Source organism: Electrophorus electricus, chromosome 1 (assembly GCF_013358815.1).
Source record: "Electrophorus electricus isolate fEleEle1 chromosome 1, fEleEle1.pri, whole genome shotgun sequence".
Classification (NCBI taxonomy): domain Eukaryota; kingdom Metazoa; phylum Chordata; class Actinopteri; order Gymnotiformes; family Gymnotidae; genus Electrophorus; species Electrophorus electricus.
In genome coordinates, this window is record NC_049535.1 from 17,216,741 (window position 1) to 17,241,932 (window position 25,192).

The 25,192-nt window shown below is 44.6% G+C and overlaps 1 protein-coding gene across 3 annotated transcripts in view; it reads left to right on the forward strand.

Annotated features, from left to right (window-relative positions):
• Positions 1-2,774: 2,774 nt before the first annotated feature.
• The window catches only part of rab11fip4b (RAB11 family interacting protein 4 (class II) b), a 36,932-nt gene continuing 14,514 nt past the window's right edge, over positions 2,775-25,192 (forward strand). For 2 of the 3 annotated variants that reach the window (XM_027012348.2, XM_027012350.2), the window contains exon 1: positions 17,958-18,330. In XM_027012348.2, coding sequence (XP_026868149.2) covers positions 18,322-18,330 — 9 coding nt within the window. In that variant the 5' untranslated portion in view covers positions 17,958-18,321. Of the gene's footprint in view, positions 2,972-17,957; positions 18,331-25,192 lie in introns of those variants that run through there. The other variant, XM_027012349.2, reaches the window with a different exon arrangement.

The following is a 25,192-nucleotide window of genomic DNA, read 5'->3' on the forward strand; positions in this document are numbered from 1 at the left end:
CGTCTGCTTAGCTTAGAGCGCCCCATAGTGGTGCTTTTCCACACACCACAGCTTCAAATGTATTGGAAGTGTAGCTAGCGTTGTAAGTTGCATAGCAATGCGGTGAATATTTAACAAATGTATAAATAGCCTAAAAAGCGTCACGCTGTTTTACAACTTATACACATTTAATCTGGGACTAACTCAGCTCAAACAAACCACTGCATGTTCAACATTATGTTCTCATATTATGGACATTACAGTTCAAACTGGCTGTATCAACTGAGACAACACACAATTTCGATTACTATATAAATACTCCAGGAAGGACAGAACAAGTGCTGACCATGCTAAACAGAGGAGGTGTGCATGTGTCTAATGCAGTGGTTATTTAACTGCATGCTGTCGTGGTTCCCTCTTAGACCTGTTTCAGAAAACAGGTTTAGTTGAAGGAAATTTGGGGGTTTTGGCTTCATAAAGTGAGCTCAGCTCTGAAACAATACCTATGGCAGCATACTCCAAGAAGCTAACCTGCTCACTGGTAAGCTTTCTTCCATTAGCTGTAGTTTCTTCTCTTATTTAGCTTCAGATTTTTTCACTAACTACTTAAATACATCACATGTTGAATGTAGTCATTGAAAGCTGTTTAACCTTGTAGGGTTGGCTAAACATCATCACATTTGCTTGTAACTAAGTTAAACCATACCTGTTTGAACTATATGTTTAAAATTACATCTTCAATTGCTGCCGTGTACAATTTTTGCTTGTTGGGTTACACCTATGTATAACACCATGAGGGTTAACAGATATATATCCAACAATATAAGTGAAACACTCGAGATAAAACCTTTCCTTCTTTTCCAATTTAATACATTTGCATCATTTAGATTGTGTTGATTGAACTAATTGTTATCATCTGTTCTGAAATCAAAAACTTGGTTTGTCAAACTCAAAGCTCGACAGCGCAGAGTTATTCAACCCAGAGTTCAGGTTTCAACTCAGTTTGTTAAACCTGCTTTCTGAAACAGGGCCTTGGTGCCCAAGTTCCTATGGTGAGTCTGTTTTTGTTTTAATTTTATTCTTGTCTCCACCCTGTCTAGCGCTTTGTGTTCTCTGCCCCTAATGTTCTATACCTGATGATGTACACCTGTGTTTTGGTAGTCCCTCATTAGTGTGTGTAGCTTTATGTTCTGTTTTGTCTTTGTAAAGTCTTGACGGTGTTTTCTTGTTTTGTGTGCTGCCTGACGCCTCTCATTGTTTTTGGCTTATTATGGAAATTTCCAATGCTGACCTGTCTATCTACCCAATTATCTACTGACAACAGGGTGTGCATCATTAGATATCTTATTCTAAACATCAAACATTGTAGTATTACATAAATATCAGCTGACTAATGCCATATCAGGGCTGGATTAACATGCCAGGTAATATACACATACAGGTAATATTTCCTCTTACATGCGTAAGGTATTCATGTACATCAAACAGATAGATCATGTGTTTTCTAGCTAGGTGTACAATTGTTAATGCACAGCATATTGAGCTCAACAAAGGGTGGAGGGTGCAGGTTGGCTGTCCCTGCTAATTATAATAAAACAATCTTATGTATGCAAATCAAATGCTATGCATCTTGATGTCAGCACATACACTGAAAATGCAGTAATAAAAAAAATGCATATATCTATAAATATTAACTGTAAGATGGATAAAACATCTCAGATAGTGATATTCATTATAATGATATACAGATTACGGTGGATTTCAGATCAGGTAAAGCAAGGTAGACAGCTGTCTTAACAAGAAATACGTCACTATAGTGGAACCACCTTGAAACCACCTTAAAAACCCACATCTCCGCATGTAAAGTATTTGTCGTTTAGGTCTGCACAAGTGAAATGTTTCTTACGGAGACGACACGTTGCATCTACGCGTCAGTACACATTCCTGCCCAGCGGGTGGCGAAATAAACCCTACCCAATCCATGCTAATGAATTACCGGAAGAGTTACCAAATTTTACCATCAAACGGAGCACAACTAGTGTAATGTCAAGAAACACAAACTTTTTTAAAGTTTCGCTTTTTTAAAGCGAAATCGTTCCCGCGTCCCCCTCCTCCTCCTCCTCCTCCTCCTCCTCTCAATTTCAACACCGTCCATGTAAAGCAAGAAACAGCAAGGTGTGCCTGCTTTTAACACATCTGTGTCGGAGATGTTAGGAGCCGTTACCCATAAGTACATTTGACGATGGGCTGTTCTTAACAGGCTTTATTTGCCGAACGATCAATTCATTTGTATTCAGCTTTCCACTCCAAACAGCTAATCCTACGTCAAATTGCGACAGAATTTGCGATATTGGCTTGAGGTAAGATAGAATATTCTATGCCGATGAAAGACAGATGAGAAATAGTGGCGAACGTGTTTAATCAGAGGCAGGACAGTGTTGACCTTTTTCTAGTAGTGCTATTGGATGAGTTCGCACTTTCAGTTTATTGCAGTGTTTCAATGCACCACTAGGGGGCGAAGATTTATAAGGTTGGGGGTCTCTGAATAGGCCCATCATATATTGAATGGTTGCCAATGTCTGAATTGGCAGGTTATCATAGCCATTCCGTAGAACTCGAGGGATAATACAAACCTACCGGGGGTTTATTTAACGCAAGTACTGATGAGACATCAACGAATGCAGCACTTCAGTTAACTTTATTAAGGTAACTTTTGGCAGAAAACGTTGCCAAGGTTCCTTCCAAACTTGGCAGTGCCACTGCGGGTCATTTCGCCACCCCTTCACACGCAGGACTGTGCTCCAAGCAGAGCGCGATCTGTTAAAACATTTACGGAGCTTGAAACCTGATGCACAAGCAGGTGCCTTCCCGCAGTAAGGTGACCTACACACGCTGGCTAGCTGAACCCTGCTCGAGGCGTACGGCTTTCGGAAACGCGAATGCTCGCGAGGTCCTCGCGGGACAGAGGAATACTACGGAAGCGTAATTTTCGGTATGTTTTGCTGGGGCGGCTGTTCACGCGGTCGTTGCTGCGTGCGTTTAAAAACGGATCATTATGCAACTATGCATCCTTAAAGTAGATGAGAAAAGGACCAGGAGGGCCACACTCCATTGGAATAAGTGGACCAAACAGCCTACGTGGCGATGGAGGAACTGATGAGTGTTCCTGGGAAGTTCAGAGTAATGCCTTGCTGAAACGGAAATCCATATTTTATTCCCGTGTTTTATTTGGTGACAGAGCACACCGTTGAAATACACTTACTCTTAAGAATTCACACAGTGTCACTCGAGAAGTTTGAATGAAAAGGGGGGAGAATGTGATTTCTACACTTGCGTAGATGTGTGCTCTGATTGTGTTTGGATGTCCTGAACCGTGGTCGAACGGAAACGGCGTTACGTTATCTGGCTGTATGAACGTGTGGGCACGCGTGCGTAATTACGCATGTTTATCTGTGTGTGTGTGTGTGTGTGTGTGTGTGTGTGTGTGTGTGTGTGTGTGTGTGTGTTTGGGGTCTGTTAAGGATTTGGTCTTGGTGGGATCAGTACATTCGCGTTTTTTTTAAGCTGCTGTGGGAATAAATCGCACTGTATTGCTCCTCTGCGTCAGGACCCCGGTGGCGCTGAGGTCGATGCCCGACGAGCAGGTGCTGGCGCTCGGGAGGAAAAGGTGGGACGACATCAGGGGTCTATGGAGGACCACCGTAGCTCACCTGGCGTGCACATAACCATGAGTTCGACCCCCGCAGAAAACGCCTACTGTCATACTAATAAATATATAAGTCTGACAAGTTCTGTAAATGTAAACGGCATTTGGGTAGGTTTTGTGCGGGTGTGTGGAGTGGGGCTTAATTCTGGAAGTATTTCTACAAGGTGAATTTGAGAACAGCATTTTGGTTACACTCTCCTAAAAAGCTTCAGTGTCCCACACACCTGCCACAGTCAGACTTTTATCTTTTTTTTTTCTTTTTTTTTCTTTAGTCCTTTCCAGCCCCAATAATCTAATAGGAAGGCGATCGCCTCCCGAACTCCCTGTATTCAAGTGACAGGTTATCATCATTTTTGGGCAATGGCCCCTTGGCTGTGCGTGTGCAGTGGTTGCATTTGAATGCGGTCAAACCGCAGGAATCCTTCACTTCTTTGTGATGTGTGCCTTTGTGGTGGACCTGGCTGAATGAAGACTGTAATTAGATGACTGAAATCTGAGTGGGGCAGACACTGTAGTTTGATCTGGTGTGTGTGTGTGTCTGTCTGTCTGTCTGTCTGTGTGTGTGTGTGTGATGCTCTGTTAGTTGCTGGGCTTTTGGCTCTGAAATGGAACTTAATGAGTGATTCGTTTCCTTAGTGACTTCCTCTAATTCAGGTACACTTACAGAGCTCCTTATACAAGTCATGTTTGTGTTTAAACAACAAAGGAAGAGGATTTTCCTTTGTAAGCATGTATCATGTTCAGGCTGGAACTGTGTGTGTGTGTGTGTACCTGTCTGTCTGCTTGTGTACCCGTGACATTCATTGCTTTCATTCTTTACTCATTGTTTCTTAATGTGAAAGTTATCACAGCTAGGTACTGTTAATAATACTGATGATGAAGACTCTGACAGCTTTCTCCCCATAGCCTCTATAGCAGGCTGGCTGGAGTCTGTGTGCAGCCTGTAGCAAGCTAAGGGCTCTCTTTGTATAGTCTGTAGCATGCTGGGTGGAGTCTTTCTCTATACAGTCTGTAGCAGGCTGGGTGGAGTCTCTCTGTATGCTCTGGAGTAAGCTGTCCCGAGGTTGCATGCCTCGTCAGTTAGACTAATTCGAATTCTCTATTGTGATCCCAAGTTCTTGACTTCGAAAGACATCTCCAGAAATATACAACATAGCAGCTCAGTCTTGTTGGGATTAACTTTCAAGTGATGAGCTGTGAAAAGAAGTCAGCTAAGCATGCCAAAATATGAGCAGAAATCTGAGAGTGCTGGAGAGTGGAAAGGAGAAGAACAGTTGAGTATTATCAGCATAGCAGTGGTATGAGAAACCATATGGGTATGACAGGCCATCCGTAAGAAAGCATGTATAGAGGGAGAACAGGAGAGGACCAAACACTGAGCTGTGTGGGATGCCGGTGGAGATTCTGTAAGAAGCAGAAGTGGATCCCCTCCATGTCACAAAAGCTTGTTGACCATGTGGAAGCTCGCTGAGAGATTGCGAAGAATTGGGAGTGACGGGAGCTTGGCAACATGCTGCTTCTCACTAACAGCCTTAGTGCCATTCCTGTGCAGTGTGCCACTTTCAACCCAGACGAAAGGGTAGCAGACTGCAGTCTAGATACACACAGTTAAGCTCTAGTCTTGATTCCAGCCATCCTGAATCTGATTGGTTCATTTATGTAATCTCATCATGACTCACTGTAGGACTGGTATTGATTTGTGTTCGAATGTAGAACTGTGCATTAGAAAATTAGCATTTTGGCTTTGATTACTAGGAATTTCACCTTTTTCTCTTTTGTTAGCTCTGCCCTTCCAACAGAGAAGTGTGTAAAAAGAGAAGTGTGGTTATGTTGTGATATCTTTTGATCTGTCTGTAATGCAGCTAAAAAGGAAGTTTTGTGTGTATGTGTGTAGAATGAGACATTTTGACATTAATGCCTGTGTTAGAGGAAACATGGTGACCTCCCAGATATTTATGTGGAAGTGAGAGGTTGCATTAGAAGACTGAGTTTATGCAGTATGCTTCTGCAAGTTTCATGACCAAACCTTTTGTACTGACCTCATGACACGGTGTGCGATGCATGTTTGGGTTTTGTTATATTTGTTTGGAAATCAATAGCTATAGGACTGCAAAATTGTCCTTTGCTGTCTCGGTGGGTGGGTGGGGGTGTGTTTATCATGCAGTCACTTTCCCCTGACTGTGTGGAGGGCGTGCAGAGGTCATACCTGCTAGGAGCATCTGGACATTAAAACACAACCACTTCACGCTCATTTGCTCTTGCTCTCTCTCGATGACTTTCACAGTTTTAGCCGCTTTAGTTTAAAACCGAGATGGAGAGAAAGGGGAAAAATGAAGGACAAAGTGGAATTGGCGTGGTGTCTCACTTCCCATCGTTTTGGAGTGTTTTTGCGAGTTCTGGGTTGCTCTTCCTTGGGTGGTGCACTCATGCATGGTTCATTTTTCAATTCCTGATGTCTGTGGGTTGTATAAATGCTCCCGCATGTACAGCATGAACTCTGGTTCACCGAAAGACTCGCTGCGTTTTGTTTTAGAAAACCTATGAGACATTTTTACGTGTCTCTTTATTGATATTCTTTAAAGACATCCAGCAGTTGAAGGTGCACATTTTGCATTTGTGGTTTACAGCTAAAGTTGTCAAATGTGAAGATACGCAGTGCATATGTGCAGTTCTGCTTTTGGAGATCTCACCTGTATAGCAGCGATGCACATTGCATTAAAAGGGTTACCCGCTGCCTGCATCACCACCGATCAATACTACAGAATAGAAGTTTTATCTTCGTTCTGAGATTTTGCATGCCGTCTCTCCTACAGAGATCATAGTCAGCAAAAGTAAATAAGCAGCACTGTCAAAAGTTCAGCATGCAAGTTGCAAACCATTACAATCGTGTTATCCAGCAAAGTGTGCATAAGTGCATTTACATGTATACATGGCGGTTAGGTGTTAAGAAATGGGTAGATGTGTTTGAGTGATATCTGTGGTAACAGTCTGTAAGGGCAAAGGTGGGTGTGTGCGCTCACAGGCCTTGCAATCGGCTCTGGCTGGGCTAAGAGGGGTGTTTGTGCAGGCCACAGCTTTGGGAAAGAACCTGTTCTTCAGTCAGCTGGTGCTCAAGCTTATTGGCCTGGGCCCCATTTCCCAAAATGCCAAATTTATTTACATGGCGGTTTTTACCACAACCAGTCACAGAGCAGCTTTACACATGTCCAAGCCCCCAGTGAGCAAGCCAAGGGTGACGGTGGCAAGGAAAATCTCCCAAAATTGCGACAATGGACACCACAATAATAATATAACCAATAATAACAATATAAACAATAAGGGGCAGAATAAGTAGTGAGAGGAAAAAAAGCAATTAATGTCCATTTCAGTTTCCTAGAAGTCCTAGTCTGTGTTCGATGAGTACATGTGCACAGGAATGTCTGTCTAGGGCAATGGAGAAGTGGAGGGGCATGGTGGCTGAGAAGGGTTAAGTCTCAGTAAAAACATGACAGGTGAACCTCAGCAGAAAGAGAGAATAGATTATTAGGCATGTCCAGGTACGAGGGTGTGTACATGTCTATGCCAATACGTCAGTATGTTCACCAGAGTGTGTGTGAGAGAAACCAATAGATCTAATCAAGAACTAAAAGTTGATCTCAGAGGGTCTTGGGCAGTACCAAAGTGAATGTTGAAATTCCCAGCAATAATGGCAATTTCTACCAGATTACACAGGAAATCTGTCAACTCATTAATGCATTTTAAATGGGGTCCTGTGTGCCTATAGATACCAATTAATGAAAAAGGCTGAGTGGTCTTCCTTTCAGTGGCTGCATTGTTTGTTAGTAAAATGAATTTCAAAGGATTTGAAATCATAACCAGCTTTCTGGTTTACGCCTAATGTTTCATTATAAATAACTACAATGCCGCCTCCACGCCCAGTTAGATAATGGCGGTGTACACACTGGCCAGAAGGCCTCATATCATTTAAAGCTATGTGCTTATTTGGCCTGATCAAAGTTTCTGTTAGACAGAGTACGTTAAATCTACAATTGGTGAGTTCATTCATCATGAGCGTTTTATGTTATTAAATATTAGATGAATAAATATTAGGTGGTGGTGTTCCAACAATGTACTATACTGTCTTCACTGTGTGGTGCTTTTGCTCAATGGCCATGCAGCTAGCATACCACACTGTGGCGCAGTTGATTTGGATGCTGGTGCTCCTTTAGAAATTCGCCAACACTTTGTGTGGGAGCTGGTCCTGTTTCAGCTTCCTGAGGATGAACGGTCTTTGTTTGGATTTTTTGACCAGGTGTGAGGTGTTGAAAGTCCATGTCAGTTGTTTCAACACAGACTCCAAAGACCGTTTACGCTTTCCACCGCTTCTCTGTTTATGTAGAGGGGGAGCTGGTCCACCTCTTTTGTTCTCCTGAAGTTGGTGACGGTCTCCTTTGTCTCAGAGGTGCTAAGGACCGGGTGGTTGTTCTTGGACCACTCAGCTTGGATCTGGAGGTGTGAATGAGGGTGCAGTCATGTATGAAGAGTGTGAAAAACAGAGGACCCAGCATGCAGCTCTGTGGGACTCCTGTGTTGTAGAAGAGGGTGGTGGGGGCGTGACTTCCCAATTTGACCTGCTGTGGTTGGCCCATTAGGAAGACTATAACCCGTGAGCACATAGAAGAACCAAGGCCCCAGATTCTCCTGTTTTCTAAACAGTTCATGGGGAATATTTGTGGATCTGAAGTCCACAAATAGCATTCTCACTGTCTGGTTCTTCTAAGTGTGTCAGGGGGACTGCATCCTCTATGGAGCAGTTTGGCCAACAGGCAATCTGGTGATTATCCAAGTCAGGTGGGATGATGGTTCTGATGTGTGAAAAATACAAATGACTCTAGGCAGTTCACAGCTGAGTTCTTGGGCATTGGGATGATGGTGGAGAATTGAAGACCTGTTGAAAGTGCAGCTTGTTGAATATGTTAGGAAACACCTCTGTAAGATGGTCAGGACATGCTGTCATTACCCAGCCGGGCACTCCATCTGTGCCTGCCGCTATGCTGGCGTTCATGTTCCTATGGGTTGTCTTCACCTGGTGGGGCTGTTGAGGAGTGAGGCAGGTCCCATCTTCTGAACATCAGCCAGTGTAGCGTCATCACCGGGCAGCATACTGGTGGTGGTGTATTTAGAAGGTGCCTTGATGCCATTCCACAAGCAAAGTGGGTTGTTGTTATTTTTGACGTGATCCTCAATGCACTGCTTTTATCTGCACCTTGCATCCATATTCCCTCTCGAGAATTCACCTCGTGCTTCGCTGTAGGCTTGTTTGTCGCTTGGTCTGAATGCCGGTGATCAAGGGTCCTCTCCTTGCTCTTTATAAATGGCTTTTGGTTAGGAAATGCCTTTATTGTCATATGTAATAAACCTCTGCACAGAAAATGCGTGCTGTAACCTAGGACTGAACCAGCATATTCCTCCAGATCTTTACCCTCTAGAAACACATGCTAGTCTGTACTTTCAAAGCGGTCTTGTAGCATTGAGGTGGCTTCCTCAGACCACACCTGTACTGTCCTGATGGCTGGTTTTGTTCTGCAGGTCCATGGCCTAGAAGTTGGGGTCAGTTATGCAGATATGATCTGATTGTCCTAAGTGTGCAGAGTAGCTTTGAATGTTTCTGAGATGTTTGTTTACACATGGTCCAGGATGTGTGTGGGTTTTTTTTTTGTTTGTTTGGTTTTTTTTTCTCTCAAGAAATTTGGGCACGACTGATCTGAAATCTGTGTGATTGAAATCCCTTGCTAGAGCAATCTTGCCATACAGGTGCTCAATCAGCTGGTTGTTAATGCCATCATGCTAGCTTAGCATTAGCTTGTGGGGCAATGCATACTGCTGTGATGATTTATTCTCCCGAAGTCCTTCAGGAGTAAGAACAGTCTTGCAGTTAGGAACTCCAGATCTGGGCAGTAGTGCTTATCGATCATACCCGAAGCCGTGTGCCAGTTGTTTGCGTAGACACTCTCTGCTCTTTTAGCTCCACTCGAACAACTGAGCAGTTTGAGGTTTTTGCTCTGACCCGTATGTGGTGCGGAACAGGCTTGGAAGTGCCTGAGAAGAAGGAGTCTGAGGTGCAGGTGTGTGTGAGAATGTTATACTGTAGGTGGGGTGTGTGTGTGTGTGTGTGTGTGTGTGTGTGTGTGGTGTAAGAGGTAAGACATAAACTAATCCAATCTGAATAGGGTTTATCACGAGAATGTTATAATGAAAACAAACAATGTTTTGCATATCTCCTCAGTGATGAAACTGATGTGTCTGGGCCACATTAAAATTACTGCAAGATGAACAAGTTTCTAGTGTGTTGTATTTTCTACAAACTCTAGAAGACTAAATATGGCTACTAGCAGCAATCAAAACTCTCTTGTGACTCTCGATGCGAGGCGACATCTGTCTGGGAAAATCATGGAGATTTGCATCCTGACGGGATTAAAAACATCAGACAAGCGCCGAATTGGGTGAGAAACGGCAGGTAATTTTCTCAGGAAATGGAAGGAGAAAAACGTTGACGTGGTCGATCTAGATGGAAATGAGGAATTACTCCAGGACTCCATGTAAATTTAATCCTGTCAAAATATGGTTATATAGGTGGTGTGTGTTTGAGTGTGTCCGTGTGTGACTCCCAGCAGGCCACGTGGACGTGCTTACAGCAGGTGCTTACTGTGGTTTAACACTGGGCTTCATCTGCTATTTGCTCTTTTTTGAGCTCCTTTCTCCCTCTGATCAGGCTGCACTTTCTACTTTGTTGCACATGTTTTGTTAACCCTTTGCTTATATTCAGTTCTCATTTGTGCTTGCCTGCTCACTCCCTCCCTCTCTTGCGCTCTCGCTCTCGTTCTCGCCCTCTTACACCCCCCCCTCTAATTAGATCTGGGTTTGCTCATTTGTTCATTGCAGAGTTAGTGGGATGCTGTTGTATGCATTCAGTTCTGGCCTACTGCGCTCGCGCGTGCGCGCACACACACACACACACACACACACACACACACTGTCATATTGAACTCTACAGTAATTGATTGCACTGGGATAGTCAGCGTGTGTGTGTGCGCGAGCGTGTGTAGGGACTGTGAACCTGTTAAAGTTGTTCTGGCAGTACTTGCAGGACTTTGCAGTTTGGGTTTGGCACCCTTCACAGGAGCTGCGCTCAGGCAGTTACTTCAGTCTTACGCTTGCTAAAGTAGAGCAGAGGTCCTGAGAGAAACTAAAGTAGAAAAGTCTACTTTTTACATGCTGTGCTGCTGCAGTAGTTGGTGTTGCTTCCACATTAATCTGGGGCTACTCTTAAGACACTACAGGATGCTCCAGATGTCGGCTAATTAAGTGTCTTTGCAGGATTGACTGTGTGTGAATCTAATTCTGATGAGCCCTAAGTGTGTGTCAAGTGGTAGAACCTCTTGGACCCTAAAGACAAAGAGCAGAGGAAAAGGTGGAATATTTTAACGTTCAACAATTTTGTCCTCTCTCCCCTCCTCTCTTCTCTGAGTACTGGCAAATCCAGAAAAAAGCTTTACACTACTAATTTAAACAGGCGTTAACAGCAGATGTATTGGACTATTGATTAAAGAGCTTATTGAAGGAATCATTGATTGTTGATTGCACTTCTTGCCATGTGTCTCCTGTGTATAGTGCATAGTTTTGTCTATAGTGTGTCAGTAGAGAGTGGGATGTCATTTTGTATGTGTGTTTGTGTCGATTCTTGTAGGCAGGGTAATTCTGGTGGAGCTGAGCTATTGGTGAGTTTTCATCAGGTTAAGGGATATGGAGCGAAAAACGAGAAATTTTGTTCTGAATTGGATCATTATGTAACATTCTGTTTAAAACGCATGGACAGTATTTGTTCAGAATAACCATGAAAGGATACTGACACTAGACAGAAAACTAATACAGAAACGGAGCCTACTACTAATTAGACTGAGTGCAGTCGATATCCTCGCTAAATACCACTGTACTGCTTTGTACAGGGCAGTCGCACGTGGTATGGTCTGAGGCGGACAACACAGTAGGCTATGATGACAGATAAAGTTGAGGAATTAAGTGTGTTTTTGCCATTGTTAACTAACTTCCACTTTGTTAATTTTCTGTAAATGACCTTGAATTATTTACTTCCACTGGGTGTGTTTGTATAGAGGGGGGAGGTGTGTGAAGCCATTGTGCTAACCAGTAACGCATTCAACACACACAGTGGCAAAAAATACAGGTGCTTTTTAAATTTTCATTTATTTATTTGGAGTGTGTGTGTGTGTGTGTGTGTGTGTGTGTGTGGAACTTTACACAGTAGGAATTGTGGCCCCACTCTCCGCCCAACCAGAGGCCAGAGAGGCAAAAGGAAAAATTTCCCAAGACACAATGAAGTGTCCATGAGAGGAACACACACACCTGCCCTTTTGGGCTTGTGGTGGACCCAACATGAGTCACTTTGACAGCCATGAAAGAGGCCAACTGAGCATTTAAATTAGTCAGTGAGGAAAATGCATTTCAGTTTTGGAAAATTGTCATCGGTTTCTTTTTTTTTCTTTTTCTTTTTTAAGAAAAGACAAACATACCCACACACATGTACAAACACAATTCATCCATCACTCAGGCTTCCCAAGCATCGCTCACTCCCTGGCTACCCTCTATTGACTTCCTGCCTGTGTCCTCGGCACCTAATTGGGTAAGCGATCAACCATCAAACCTTTAATTCCTTGTCACTGATTGGTCAGTTTGATCAGCTCAGTCTTACCCCCTCAGGATTCCAGTCACCTTGTTGGAGCAGAACAGCAAGTTCCCTCATTCTTCAAATACCCAATTAGGGCTGCGGGTGAAGCAGCTCTCGACGGCCATGATAAACGTACGTTTTAGAGGGCGTGTTTGCCCTGAAGCTGCTCTTACTGCAGTGTGAAAAACTGTTCACCCCATTGCAGCAGTTCACGACCCAGTGCTTTCAGAGGGAGCATTGGTTCCTTATGAGCTGCCCCTGTCATCAGTCCAGTCTGAACATTTGCACACTGACTTCTTAAGGCGCTTTAAATCTTTAGGGTGAACAACTGGTGACCTTGTTATCCGAGCTGGCACGGTTTTAAGATGGAACACCGCACTGTTATTTTTTAAAGTAGAACTAAAGGGTACCATTTTTTTTTTTTTAAAGCTCACAGAGGAGATCCCTGCTTGTTTACGTAGCCATGGCCACCACTGTGCTGCTGTGCCCGAATGCCTGGACCATACAATAAACTCTGCACTTGTGAAGTCTGAGAATGTTCCACACTTGTGACTGATTATCCTCCCGACACGCAGTGCTGTCTTAAAAATGTGTCGCCCGAATAATAAGATGGATGTTTGAGGCATTTGCACTTTTTATTAAGCCCAGAGGAAGGCGCATAAATCTAGCTGCAGCCTGCACGCTGTAAACGTCCCCAATGTCTCTGGGTCACGCTGTGGCCTCATCCCCGTGTGCTCAGCCAGAGACCGGCCAATCACACTAGCAGCAAAGTCCCAGGTTTCACTAATCGATGCTTCCCCACCCCCCGCCTGCAGCGAGATGGCTGCGCTGGGGCCTTCGTTCCAACCGTGTGTCCTGCTCACTTTCCCCCACCTGCATCGTGCACTGGTCAGTTTAGGCCTCAAATATGTGTTTGTCAACACACCTCTCACTTGCTAGAAACAGCTAGGCAAGCAGTCCTATATAGACAAAAAGCAGTGTATTTAGACAGTACGCTCTGTATGAAGAATATCCATGTAAGGAATGGCCGTATAGTATACAAAGACGGAAGGAACAAGCGCACCAAAGCAAGAGCTGCATAATAAACACGGTGGTCATGGAAGAGCAGAGGGCAGAGGTCATGAGGTTGGCACGCTTGACGTAGGAGAGGACGCCGGAAAAGCAGTTTCAGGATGGCGTTGCTCTCCTCCATGGGCTGGGGCTGGGTCTATGCTGACACACCGAGGCGGGTCAGAAGAGATGGAGGCGATCGGGGCGATCGGCCATCTAGGAGCCCTGAGGAATGGCGTTCCCTGGCAGAGTGTGAGCACAGAAGGCATAGCAGAAGTCTGGTTCTTTCTCTCGTCCTGTCTGCCCTGTCCCATTGACCTCGTTCTTTCTCTGCGACACTTTTACGTGCCACCAACTGTGCTCAACCTTTTGACTTTTTTTTTTCTTTCTTTCTTTCTTGTTCTTTCTCTTTTTTTAATCGCTGTTGGTAAGCGGCTCATGGCTCCACACACGACGTTGTTTTCCCTCACCTTGGAAACGGGAGCATTTGGCTATCGTATCGGCTTCCAGATGGTACACTGTTCTATCTTCAAGGAAAAAAGTATTTAAATTAAGTAATAGATGCTATCCTCACTGGCAGTTATGTACAGTAATTCCTTTGATCTTTCTCCAATCAGCTTCGGTTAGAGCCATTATTAATTGAAAGGTTTCCTGAGCTTTTTGAATGGCAGGTGTCTGATTCTGTTTTGAGAATGCAACCCCACCCTACTGACAGGTTGTTAGGCAACTATGTTTATTTATATTTACAAATGAAAGAGTGGAAGTGAAGAGCGAATGAGAGACTGAGTGAGGGGGAAGTTGAAAGAAGGTGAGGGTGGGTGAGAAGGAGACAGTGAGAAGAGAGAATGTGGAAGAGAGCAAGTGTGTGTGGGGGGGAGGGAGGGAGAAAGCAGGTACTTGGCCATCTTGTCCAGGCCAAGAAAAGCATTTAATTGCTTTTTAGCTGTTTTTGTTTGTTTGTTTAGGGGTTTTTTTAGTTGGGGGGGTGCGTGCATGCATTGAACAATTTAAGTTTGATTAAAATATCCATTTCAAAAAGACTTGAAATTGAATTTGTTTGTTCATTGACAGGAATTGATTTGATTAGCAGTCTGTTTCTGTTTTACTGTTTCTGCTGCATGAATGTGTGATTTTGATGTGAATAATTTGTAGTTTTCATGGTGTGTGTGTGTGGTATGCAGGCACATGACTGTGGGCATGAGTTGTGCAGCACTGTGTGTGCGTGCTACTTACCATCTGTGCAGGCCAAGGTACCCCTCTATGCCATAGTCTCCCTCCCTATCCATCTCTCTCTCTCTCTCTCTCTCTCTCTCTCTCTCTCTCGCGCGCTCTCTCTCCAGTAACTCAGGCCCTGCCCTCATTAGTATTCATCCAGGACTCTTCAGCCACAGATCGACACAAAGCCTCCACAAAATACTTCTTTTTATGTTCCTGTGTTTTTCCACATGGCTCCGTTCTCTGGCTCTTCCCTGCCTCCACCTCCACACACCCTCTCAGCCTCAGGTGGGCTTAACCTCCTCCATGTTCCTCGTGGTGTGGGCCAGACCAGACGGCGGCATTTAGAAACATGGCAGTGGCACTCTGAGGAGCAACCATTCTAACCTGCCTGTTCACTCGCGTTCGTTTTACAGTGAGCCCTGGTGGAGGGACAGACAGGGAGAATAGCGTCCCCTTCTTTCAGTGGGGGCTAGGTCTTCTGCCAGTGCGTGTGTGAATATGAAGCACTTGAGAAGTCTAAATGTTGGAGCTTGGAAGGCTGGTTTTCCCCAAAGTCTCGTCTTGGATTTTAAATACTGTGTTCAATACAGAATCCTTGCTGAAGGCACAATTTAAGAATTTGGGCAACATCATTTTCTTGCTCTTGAACTCGGGACCAAATCAGGGACAGTAGAGTGGTGTTTTCAGAACCTAAAACTTTACAGCCCAATACAATTTACAATGTATTTTATAGAATATATAATCCTTTTTTATATATATTTCACAATATTTATTCATGTTGTGTATGACTTTACAGATGAGAACTGTTTGGAATGCTGTTGCCATGGTAAAGGGTGTACTCTTGTATTGTGAACATTTTGGCCCATGTGATTTTGACTTTAACTCCACAGTTAGTGAAGGGGCCCTGAGCAATAAAGTTTAGTATTTCGAACATGCAAAAAAAAAAAAAAAAGAGGCTGACATTTTTAAACCTTCGGTGACGTCCGGGTCAGCCTGGCCGTCTTTAAACCCTGAATGGTCTGAATACAGTCCCTATTTGCCTGTATGAGAGGTGGGGGCAAGGGGCAGGCATAACCTCACCAAATTCCATTTAAAAAAATAGCCTGCAGTCATTGCTTGACCCATAGCCAAAGTCTCTCAGAGAGGACTCAGGAGGGAACATTCCTTTCCAGATAATTGGCTTTCTTTTTGGTCACTCTGTAATCCCTTCAGTCAGCTGCGTGATGTGAAAATCAACCGGGGCTTTTTTGGGGGCGAGGGGTTTGAGGGGGTCGGTCAGGAAACATGTTCATTGCCCTTGTTTTGTTGTTTTCCTTCGCGTTCCATGCCTAAATGCTACAGGTGGAGGGCGGTGGTGACACAGCGCGTGTGAAGCCTGTCCCCGCCGTCTTCACCGAAACGCAGACGGAAGACGGAGCGGAGCAAGTGGGACAGTTGCCTCCAGGTTGCATGGTGAAGGAAACCGGAGAAGGGCGTGTGCCAGTTGACCCTGACCTACCTAAATGCTACACAGGCGCTGTGGGTAACTCGGGTTTACTTCCCAACACCGTGGGCAACAAGCAGACAAATTCCAAACGGCTGTCGAATGAAGACGGTGTCCATAAGGCTTTGCAATGCCAATTGGCAAACCAGGAGAAAGAACAGGGTGCCAAAAATGAATAATTCTGTTGGATTTCCGATAATCTGAATAATATGGGTAATCTGTAGTAATAGAGTTATCCTGGACCAGTAATTAGGCAGATCCAGGAAAAAGACAGAATAAGAGGAGAAAGGAACTGTGCAATCTGTAGAGGCCTCTGACTTTTTGCTTTCCTAAAGCAAAATGGAACCAAGCCGAGAAGGCTGCCAGCGGCAGCTTTTGGTTCCTGTTCCTGTGAGGCTGGAAGTCCCAGAAAGAGAATGGAATGGAACGCGTCTCTCTGAACACGGATTAAAAACTGAAAAAAGCTGACAGAGAAACACGTCTGGTGGATTAAGAGTAAAAAAAAGCAGTCGGGGCGTGGCAGAGGTTTATGAGGGCTGTGTGGGGGTGTTCTAAGCACTTATGGCTCCTCACAGTACGCGCACACGGCTGGGACGTAGATGTTGCTTTTCCTGGCCTAAACCTAGCCTCAGTTTCAGGGGTCTCTCGCTGATTGCTCACTCCCAACTCCTCACACGTCCGCCCATACCAGTTGGTCAATGTTTTTCCGTCTGCTTCGGACATGCTGGGGTGGGGGAGGCTGGCACTGGGAGACGGTGCACCTGTTTGGACAGGTTGAAGCTGAACGTAGAATGCAAAGGTTGAAGGTTGAAGCTGAACGAGACGTTTGAAACCTGTTGCCCAGGATCTCTGTGCCGCGCCTTTTCTGAGTTCATTACAGAGAGAATGCAAGACTCCACGCAGCTTCCATACTGTGTTATGTGAAGACTGGTTAGCAGGTGCTACTTGGCTAAATTCTTAAGCTCTGATCTGGTGACTGTGACACTGCACAATATGGCAGGCCCTCTGGGCCTCTTTCATTTACACCAGAAAGGCCTTATACTCATCTCAGATCAGATATCAAATCAGTATAACAACTTTGTTTTGCAATATTTGTTTTTTGTGAGACTGATCTTTCTCCCTAGCATTTCCTTATTTCTGAGACGTTTTTGGGGAGAACCACGGCATGTGAGTGAACTACCTTTGTACACACATTGCTGGCAAGGAAATGAAATGGTTTGGGCCTCTGTTCTGTTCCAGGCATGTCACGCCACTTCATTTCCTTCTGTTCTTATATATGAATATATAATATATTAATATAAAATGTGTGTGTGTGTGTGTATTATTGTTTTGTCTAGGCATGGACTGTATTGGTAGCCAAATAAGTTGCTGAATTAAATTGGCCATTGAACATGTTTTTCATTCTGAGAGGTTTTTAGCAGTTAGTCTGCCTCCTTTCTTTCTAAGCGTAGCTCAGTTTCCTTTTTTTTTTTTCATGTGGTATTGCACCTTTAGCAGTCAGGCTAAATTTTGCAGCTTTGGTTCAGTGTAGGCTGTACTATACAAGCCTCTCTCATTTCCCTAAACTAGCATCCTTGCCACGGCACATGGGGTATGCATGAATATGCAAATCCACTGGTCCAAGAGAATTTAGCTCAGTGATGGCTCCGCCCATGGGACAACCCTGCCGAGGCTCGGTTGCCTGGCAGCAGCCATAGAGAGCGTGAGGGTGTGTGAGAGAGAGAGAGAGAGAGAGAGAGAGAGAGAGAGAGGGAGGGGCCAGAGTTTAGCAACTCTTGGCAGCTGCAGTTCTTGTGAATGTGTGTGTGTGTGAAAGAGCATGTGTTTGAATCAAATCTCCGAGTAGTGCATGAGTTGTAAGTGTGTGTGTGTGTGTGTTGCTGAGTCATACAGATTTCAGGATATTCAGAGGAAGGATTTTTCCCTTTTACCTTCCTGTTTTTTTCTGCTCTTTTTGTTGGCACACAAGGCTACAGGTCCACTCTGTTACTAACTGGACTGAAGTGTTTGGGTGAACTCCTTGTTGTGTGTGTGTGTGAGAGAGAGACTCTGGCCTGCTGTGGTGTCTAGTTTGAGTGGCTTGTGTTGTTGAGTACATTTAGTCACACTATACTGGCCTGTGCGGCGTGGACACGGACGGATCATGTGGATCCCAAATCTGTGATGCACACGGTAAGAACCCTGCGCTTATTAAGGCCTTGGAGCTCTGTGTGTGTGTGTGTGTGTGTGTGTGTGTGTGTGTGTGTGTGTGTGTGTGTGTGTGTGTGTGTGAGTGAGAGAGAGAGAGAGAGGGAGGATGTGTGTTTGCAACTGTTTCCTACAGCAAGATCGTAAAATGATCATTTGGTTCACACGTCTTCTCTCTTGCTTGCTCTTTCCGTCTCTGCCCAGTGGTAATGGGATTAATTGGAGAATTAGGGAAGGCTTGTTTTTAAAGATGTGATGCAGGGTCAGCCTGTTTATCCACATACTCCTATCTGTGTGGTGACTGGAGACAGGTTTGGCACAGATGACTGGGAAATGTTTACATTGTGCCTGTTTGCAAAGGGAAGTGTGTTTTTCCAAACTTTGAACCACGGTCCATGGGAAGACTATGTTTGTAGGGTGTGTGTGTGTGGTCAGGAACATGAGTTATTACTTTTTAACTTTATTCGTAGTCTGTATGCTCGTGTGAACACGCATTCGTTACTAAATGTCCTACCAATATTAATTACCGTTACTTTACCATCAAAAGCCCACTGTGGTCCTTTGTCTGCATTTCCTCAGAGAGTGACTCAAAGATCTTGTGGGAATTTCTAGAATAGTAGTACTCACCCCACACCCTCAAGATCCTGAGGCTATAGACTGCTGCGAAGATCCAGAGAATCATCGTGCTGTGTGTCACTTTCTGGATGTGTCACTCATTATCTCACTGTCCGTGTTAATCTGTTCAGATGGAAGGAAGACCATGGGGGAGGGGGTTCAGTTATCACACGTGTGTGTGTGTGTGTGTGTGTGTGTGTGTGTGTGTGCGCGCACACACACACACACAGCAAAGACATGCACACTGTCATCTGGACAACTTCTGTTTTCTAATGAACAGTGACTATACTCACTGTCTTTGTGAACGTAAGCAGTATATTGGATGTCATTGTAAGTCAGTGTAAATTGATACCCAAGTGGACAAACTGGTATGCTGTGGGGTTGTGGGTGGGTGTGTAGCAAAGAGAACCGAGGGGCAAATAATACCACAATTGCTATGAAATAACAAGAGCAGCTGGAGCAAAAATTTTAAATGACACCCCCCCCCCCCCCCCCATGGGTGGTTCTTTATTCTTCTAGCGTATCCCGCTGTGTTCGGGTTTCTTTTAATAAACCCAGTTTTCACACTTGCCCTGTGCTCGCAACATATATCTCAGACAGCTTCCAAACAGCTCTGTTATAATTCTTAGTGTATTTAAAACACGCTCTCATATACGCGTTCACACATCCGAAATGTACTTTTGTGGATTACTATATTAGTGTAGAATCTCTTGTCCAGCTCATTTTGAAATATGTATGTGGCAGGACAGCGGAGGTACAGAAAACTGTGTCTGTTAAATGTGTCCTCAGAAACACTTTCAGAAACCCTTGGGCTTTCCTTTCTGCCTGTGGCGTATCCCTCAAAGGTCCTCGCTCACTAAAACGCAGGGGTTCGAGTTACTGCCAGCGTGCGTCGACGGCTCTGGACTTTACATGTGGCACAATGCAGCTTTGTGGTTAGGAATTCATAGAAAAGTAATCGCTCGCTACCTGCTCCCAGGAGGCACCGCAGAAAGAAGTGGAGCTGGCATTTGCGAAGTCAGTCAGCTACGGCTTGGCACTTGACAGCTTAGTGTTGCTAACCCTAAAGGTGGGGGGGGTTGCAAAATCTGAAGTTCTGTGGTACTGGTGAAGGATGACTCTCTCCTGTGCAGCAGTATCATAATTTTCTTTCTCTCTCGCTCACCTGGTTATGCTGAAGAGACACTTGCACACTCCTACACACAGAGAGAATCATTCTGATTTGCAGTGGGAGAAACAAAATAGAAACCTGATATTTACATACATATTTAGCCATGCAGTACCACCCAGGCCTCAGAGTGGGTAGCCGGGAGTCAAACAGCAGAGGATGTTGCAGTTTTAGAAAACAAAAAATGGAAAAGCTGAAGCTGTACTGACTAAATCTGTAGACCATGTGCTTTAGTATGTGATGGAGCATTCTCCTCACATAGGAAGTGCAAAAGAACCTGCACACCAACAACTTGCCAAAACTGACAGTATATTGAAAAAGAGGCAGAAATGCTGGCAAATAATACCACACACTATCAAAATCAAAGGTGTTGAACTAAAAGCAAATGTTTTGGTCTCATTGGATCTTCAGCTCAGGTTCATTTACCCTTTCTACACAATTTGAGCACTTGCCCACAAGGGGAAGCAAATATATTTTAGTGCATTTATTTTGGGACAAATTGTTGTTTAGTGTGCATGAAGGGGTAAAGTGTGTGTGTGTGTGCGCGCGTGTGTGTGTGGTCTGCATAGACCAAATCAGTCCCTCCTTTCTGGTGGGTACCCTGTACCTGTACCCTAACCTTCTGGTTCAGAGAGGAGAGCTGGGGTAGGAGGCTTGGGGAAGATGCAGATGGAAGGAGGGAGAACTGCAGAAGAACTGTGACCATGATCCATTCTCCTCTTCTCTGGTGTTGCAGAGAAAGTTGGGGAGGGAGAGGACACACGGTGTCTTTCACTTTCCATCTCACTTTCACTCTCTTCCTCTTTCTCTCGCTGTCTTTAGCGCGCGCGCTCGCTCGCTCTCTCTTGCACACGCACACTCGTACTTGTCTGTCTCCCACACCTCTCCTCACATGCTCACTCTAACACCTGCTCCTAAGCTGTATAGCAGCATCAGTGTGGAATCACAATGCACTCGCTGTCCATACAGTGATTCCTTCCAGTAAAGAACAGGTGCAAGGTGTCGGATTCTGTTCGGAGTTGCCTAGCAGATGGTGGCGTTGGCTTTCCCAGAGATGATCCCTGATGTCAGAGAGCCTGCATTAAGGCCTACACACTGAAATAACGTGCAGATGATTCTCAGAATAAGAGTAGTTCTTTGAAGATGCATTGTGGAGGGGGATCCAGACACAGATTTCTGAGTCATGAGCACCACCATCTAATTGCCATTATGTACTAGTCACCCGCCCTTACGCAACCTGGATGAGGTCCCGCCACATTACATAAGGCCTGAAGAATCTGAGATTACCGTTAGGCATTCCAGAGCAATGTACTCACATCGGTCATGCACAGTAACCACCTGATGGTGTTTGTGGAGTGGTTTCGTTTTTGGGCTCCACTCCCACTGAGAACCTCATGCACAGCAAAAACTGAATCGTTATCTCACCAGTGTGCATTTTCTGTGGAGACCAGAGGGCCATTCTCCTGTGTTATGTAATATTCGGATACTGTTTGAGCTGTACCCTACCAGACATAGTGGTGAGAGTGGAAACCTTTATCTGAACTTCTTCCGAGTTTTATTAGACTTTTGCAGTGGATTTGAAATGAAGCGTTTTGCTCCTGGCCCACCCATGTAGCCGAACTCTGTCACAATGGCTATCCGCACTTTCGTCACCTCGTTACTTTCTCCCTCCCCTCTCACATCTTTCATTTTAATTGTCTTTTCTTTAGTCACTTATTCTGTCTCTCCCTGTTTGTCTGACTGACTGTCAGTCAGTCAACAAATGATGCATTAGTCTAGTCCCTGCCAGTGGAGGTTCTGTGTATGTTCTCTACGTAGCTGTTTCTGTAAAACAGAAAAAGCAGGACAGTCATGTGCCCCCCCCCCCCCCCCCCCTTCACTAACTGGATACTACAAACTTGAGCAAAGCCTGATCGCAGCCTCTACCTAAAGCCAACGAGCCACAGTCTCATTCTGCTCTGTTGACATGTAGGTCCAGAGTGCATGTTTTGCTTCATCTTTTCCTGACTGGACGATGTATCATTAGGCCAAGTCACTGATGGTGTGACCAGCTTTAGATGTGGTCACCACTTCTGTCTTCCTTCAAAGATTAGTTGTGGTGATCACTGACCTCTCATATTTCATTGGTTTGCTTGGAGTGTCTGAAGACCCTTGTGTGAAGCTTTGAACGTCACTTAATTAAGCTTGCATTGGTCATTCCATGCTTAAATTCAAAACTTTTGAGACATTGCACTTGAAGGTAAAATTTAGTCAAGAGCTCTACTTTAAAATTGTTGTCCATTTTAATAGGCTTCACGGCATGAGGGGGCTGTGTGTGTGTGTGTGTGTGTGTGCACGCTCAGAGGAGGTGTTGAAGCTTCACGCTAGTGCTTTAGAGACCAGGAAAGAGCGAGGGTGCTCTGTGAAACACACCAGCTCTTCTGGGGCTGTTGATTACAGGCAGGTTTCCATCATACAGGAGTTTCAGTGCTGTGGCACAAACGCGGCACAAAAGGCCTCTTGGCTGTGAATTGTTATTTGCTTTGTGGCAGCACAGAAGGCCTGATGATAATTAACATATTAATGCCAAAATGAGGACGGCGCTCAAGGGCAGATTTGAAGAGCAGATGAGGAGTCTAAAAAAGGAATTTGGCACCCATAAAAAGAGTGACCTTGTATGTTAACTTTGACTGGTGAGGTATTAACTTGGAAATTGATGGTTTGAATCTCCAGAGGGTCGAAAATCTAGTTTTTACAGGGTGCACAGAAAGGTCACTGCTTTGCTCTGACCTGGGTACAGTTTCTTACAGCTGTACCAAAATGTTTGCTGTCTTCTTGGAGTGCTACCTCTCCTGCAGAGTTCAGCTCAGCCCCAAACGTAACAGCTGAATGACCTGTTCAAGGTCATCTGATGGCTGTAGTGAGTTGGCTCAGGTGTGCTGTGTTATGAGTGGTTCTCACATCTGTGGAGACCTCCAAGAGGAATGCTGACAACCACTGCCTTAGTCATTCCAAATTAAAATAGTCTTAAAGCCGCAAGTTGGCAAGTCTGTGACTAGGGCATGAAAGAAGAGGGCTTCCTATTACAAATCTTATGAAACCTTATCCGTCTAAATAAGAAATCTTACCATATCTTTAATCCAGGCAATAACATTCTGATTTGTTCCTCATAATTATGCAAGATTCTTCAGTCTAGTTCTATGTTTGCACATTTAATTGAAATGATATTAACCCATTGTTATACAGTGTCTGTTTCTTCAGGCATTTGTGTAACTAAGAATGTTTTTGTGTACTCTGGGCATGCCTCAGGTTTTTTTCATGATCCAGTCAGGTCTGCGCACAATCTTTTGTATCGTTGAACGTACGTACGTGTGTGTAGCATGTCCCTACTGTCACCTGACTGACTGAGTGTTGAATACCTGCATGTTGGCCTGTGTGAGTTGTCCCACATACAGCCTGTATTGCGTTGCTTTTAACTCTCTTGACGCACCCACCTGAGCACACCTGGCACTTTCTTGGCAAGGATCCACAGCTAATAGAGCAGCTTGGAGCTGTACTACCTGCTGTATCAAGCCCATGGTTCTAACCGATACTGGATGAATTAAGGTTATGGACACTGATTTGCATTTCTCTAAAACGAACAGTGTTCCAGCCGTACCAGGACACAACTGCGCCTTTACTAAGCGATCATGGTAAGCACGTGTGCTATTTCTGTGTGTAAGCACTAGTAGTGCTGCCGGTGGAGGAAGCAAAGTGAAACGCGGTGAAGCGCAGTGAGCTACTTGAAATGCTTGTGCTGATACTATTCCTCTCAGACATTGTGTTCCTGTTTTATATTTCATGACTGTAAATAAGTTTAATGACTGTGGATACGTTTGCATAAATGTCTAAAATGAAACACGGAGTATAATACCCACAGTAGAAAAGCATTTTGATATTCATGATCTACATATTATTTATTGTATTTGGGTTGTGCCTCAAGGGGCAATTTTTGGCCTTATGTAACTTGCAAAATAACACTTAGTTTCAGTAGAATTATCCACAATATAAGAACGTTTAATTAACGCAGCGCTCTCACATGCGCACGCACACACACGCAGGTAATCTTCATGCGTTCATGCGCACCGTCTCAGTAAGTCTCTCCTTTTGTACAAAAGAGCCTGCTTGTCTTTGGCTTTTTTCATCTTTTATTATGGCAGCAAAAAAACAGAGTGTAGAAATGTTTGGGCAGACAGCTGATATCTGAATAAATACAGACTTGTCACGAGGCATGTATGCAATGCAGGAAACATCACATTTGCTCTCTATCATTTCTAAACGTGTATTGTGAGCTTCGGGAACAGTGGGGGTTTAATGCCAGCTTGCCGCCGTCTGATAGTTGCCGTGTGAAATTTCACTGTGGTGTGATTTTAGGATGGTGTTTTCTGCACTGCGTGTGCTGCAGCCTAAACTGGACCAGATCGGTTGAGACGGCGATTATTTGACCATTCAGGGCAAGTTGGGGAGGGAGAGAGATATCAGCGTTATCAGAGAGATCACGCACATGGCATAGCCTTGGGTCCTGATGTTATGAGCTAACTACAGGGATTTAGATGGCAGCATGCAAAAATAGACTGAGAGGTCAGCGCATAGGCAGAAATGCAGATGAGGAAATACTCCGTTCACGGATACAGTGTGCGTAATTAGTGTGTCTGAGTAGATACTGTTAAATGATGTGTGTATTGGGAAGTGAGAGTGTGACGTTCTGGCCCTGTTCTCGTGGCTGCCTGGCTGTCTCCACACATCCACTAGAAAGCTTCAAGGCTTGTGGAGAATAGTCTTGTTGCATACAAGCTTGTCCTTCATCGCTTCCTCTCTCTCTCTCTCTCTCTCTCTCTCTTTCTCTCACTCTCTTGCTCCTTGCTCTACTCACTCATCCTCCATTTGCCTTCTACCCTTCAGCTATGTGTGGGCAGACAGCTCTAAATTCGCACTCGCACACCAGGGTTAGTGCCTCTGTGTAGTGTTGCTCGTCATGACAGTTGGCCGCGGAACCGGTTTTCTAAAACTGAGAAGTTTTGAATCCTCTGAGATATGGATATGAGG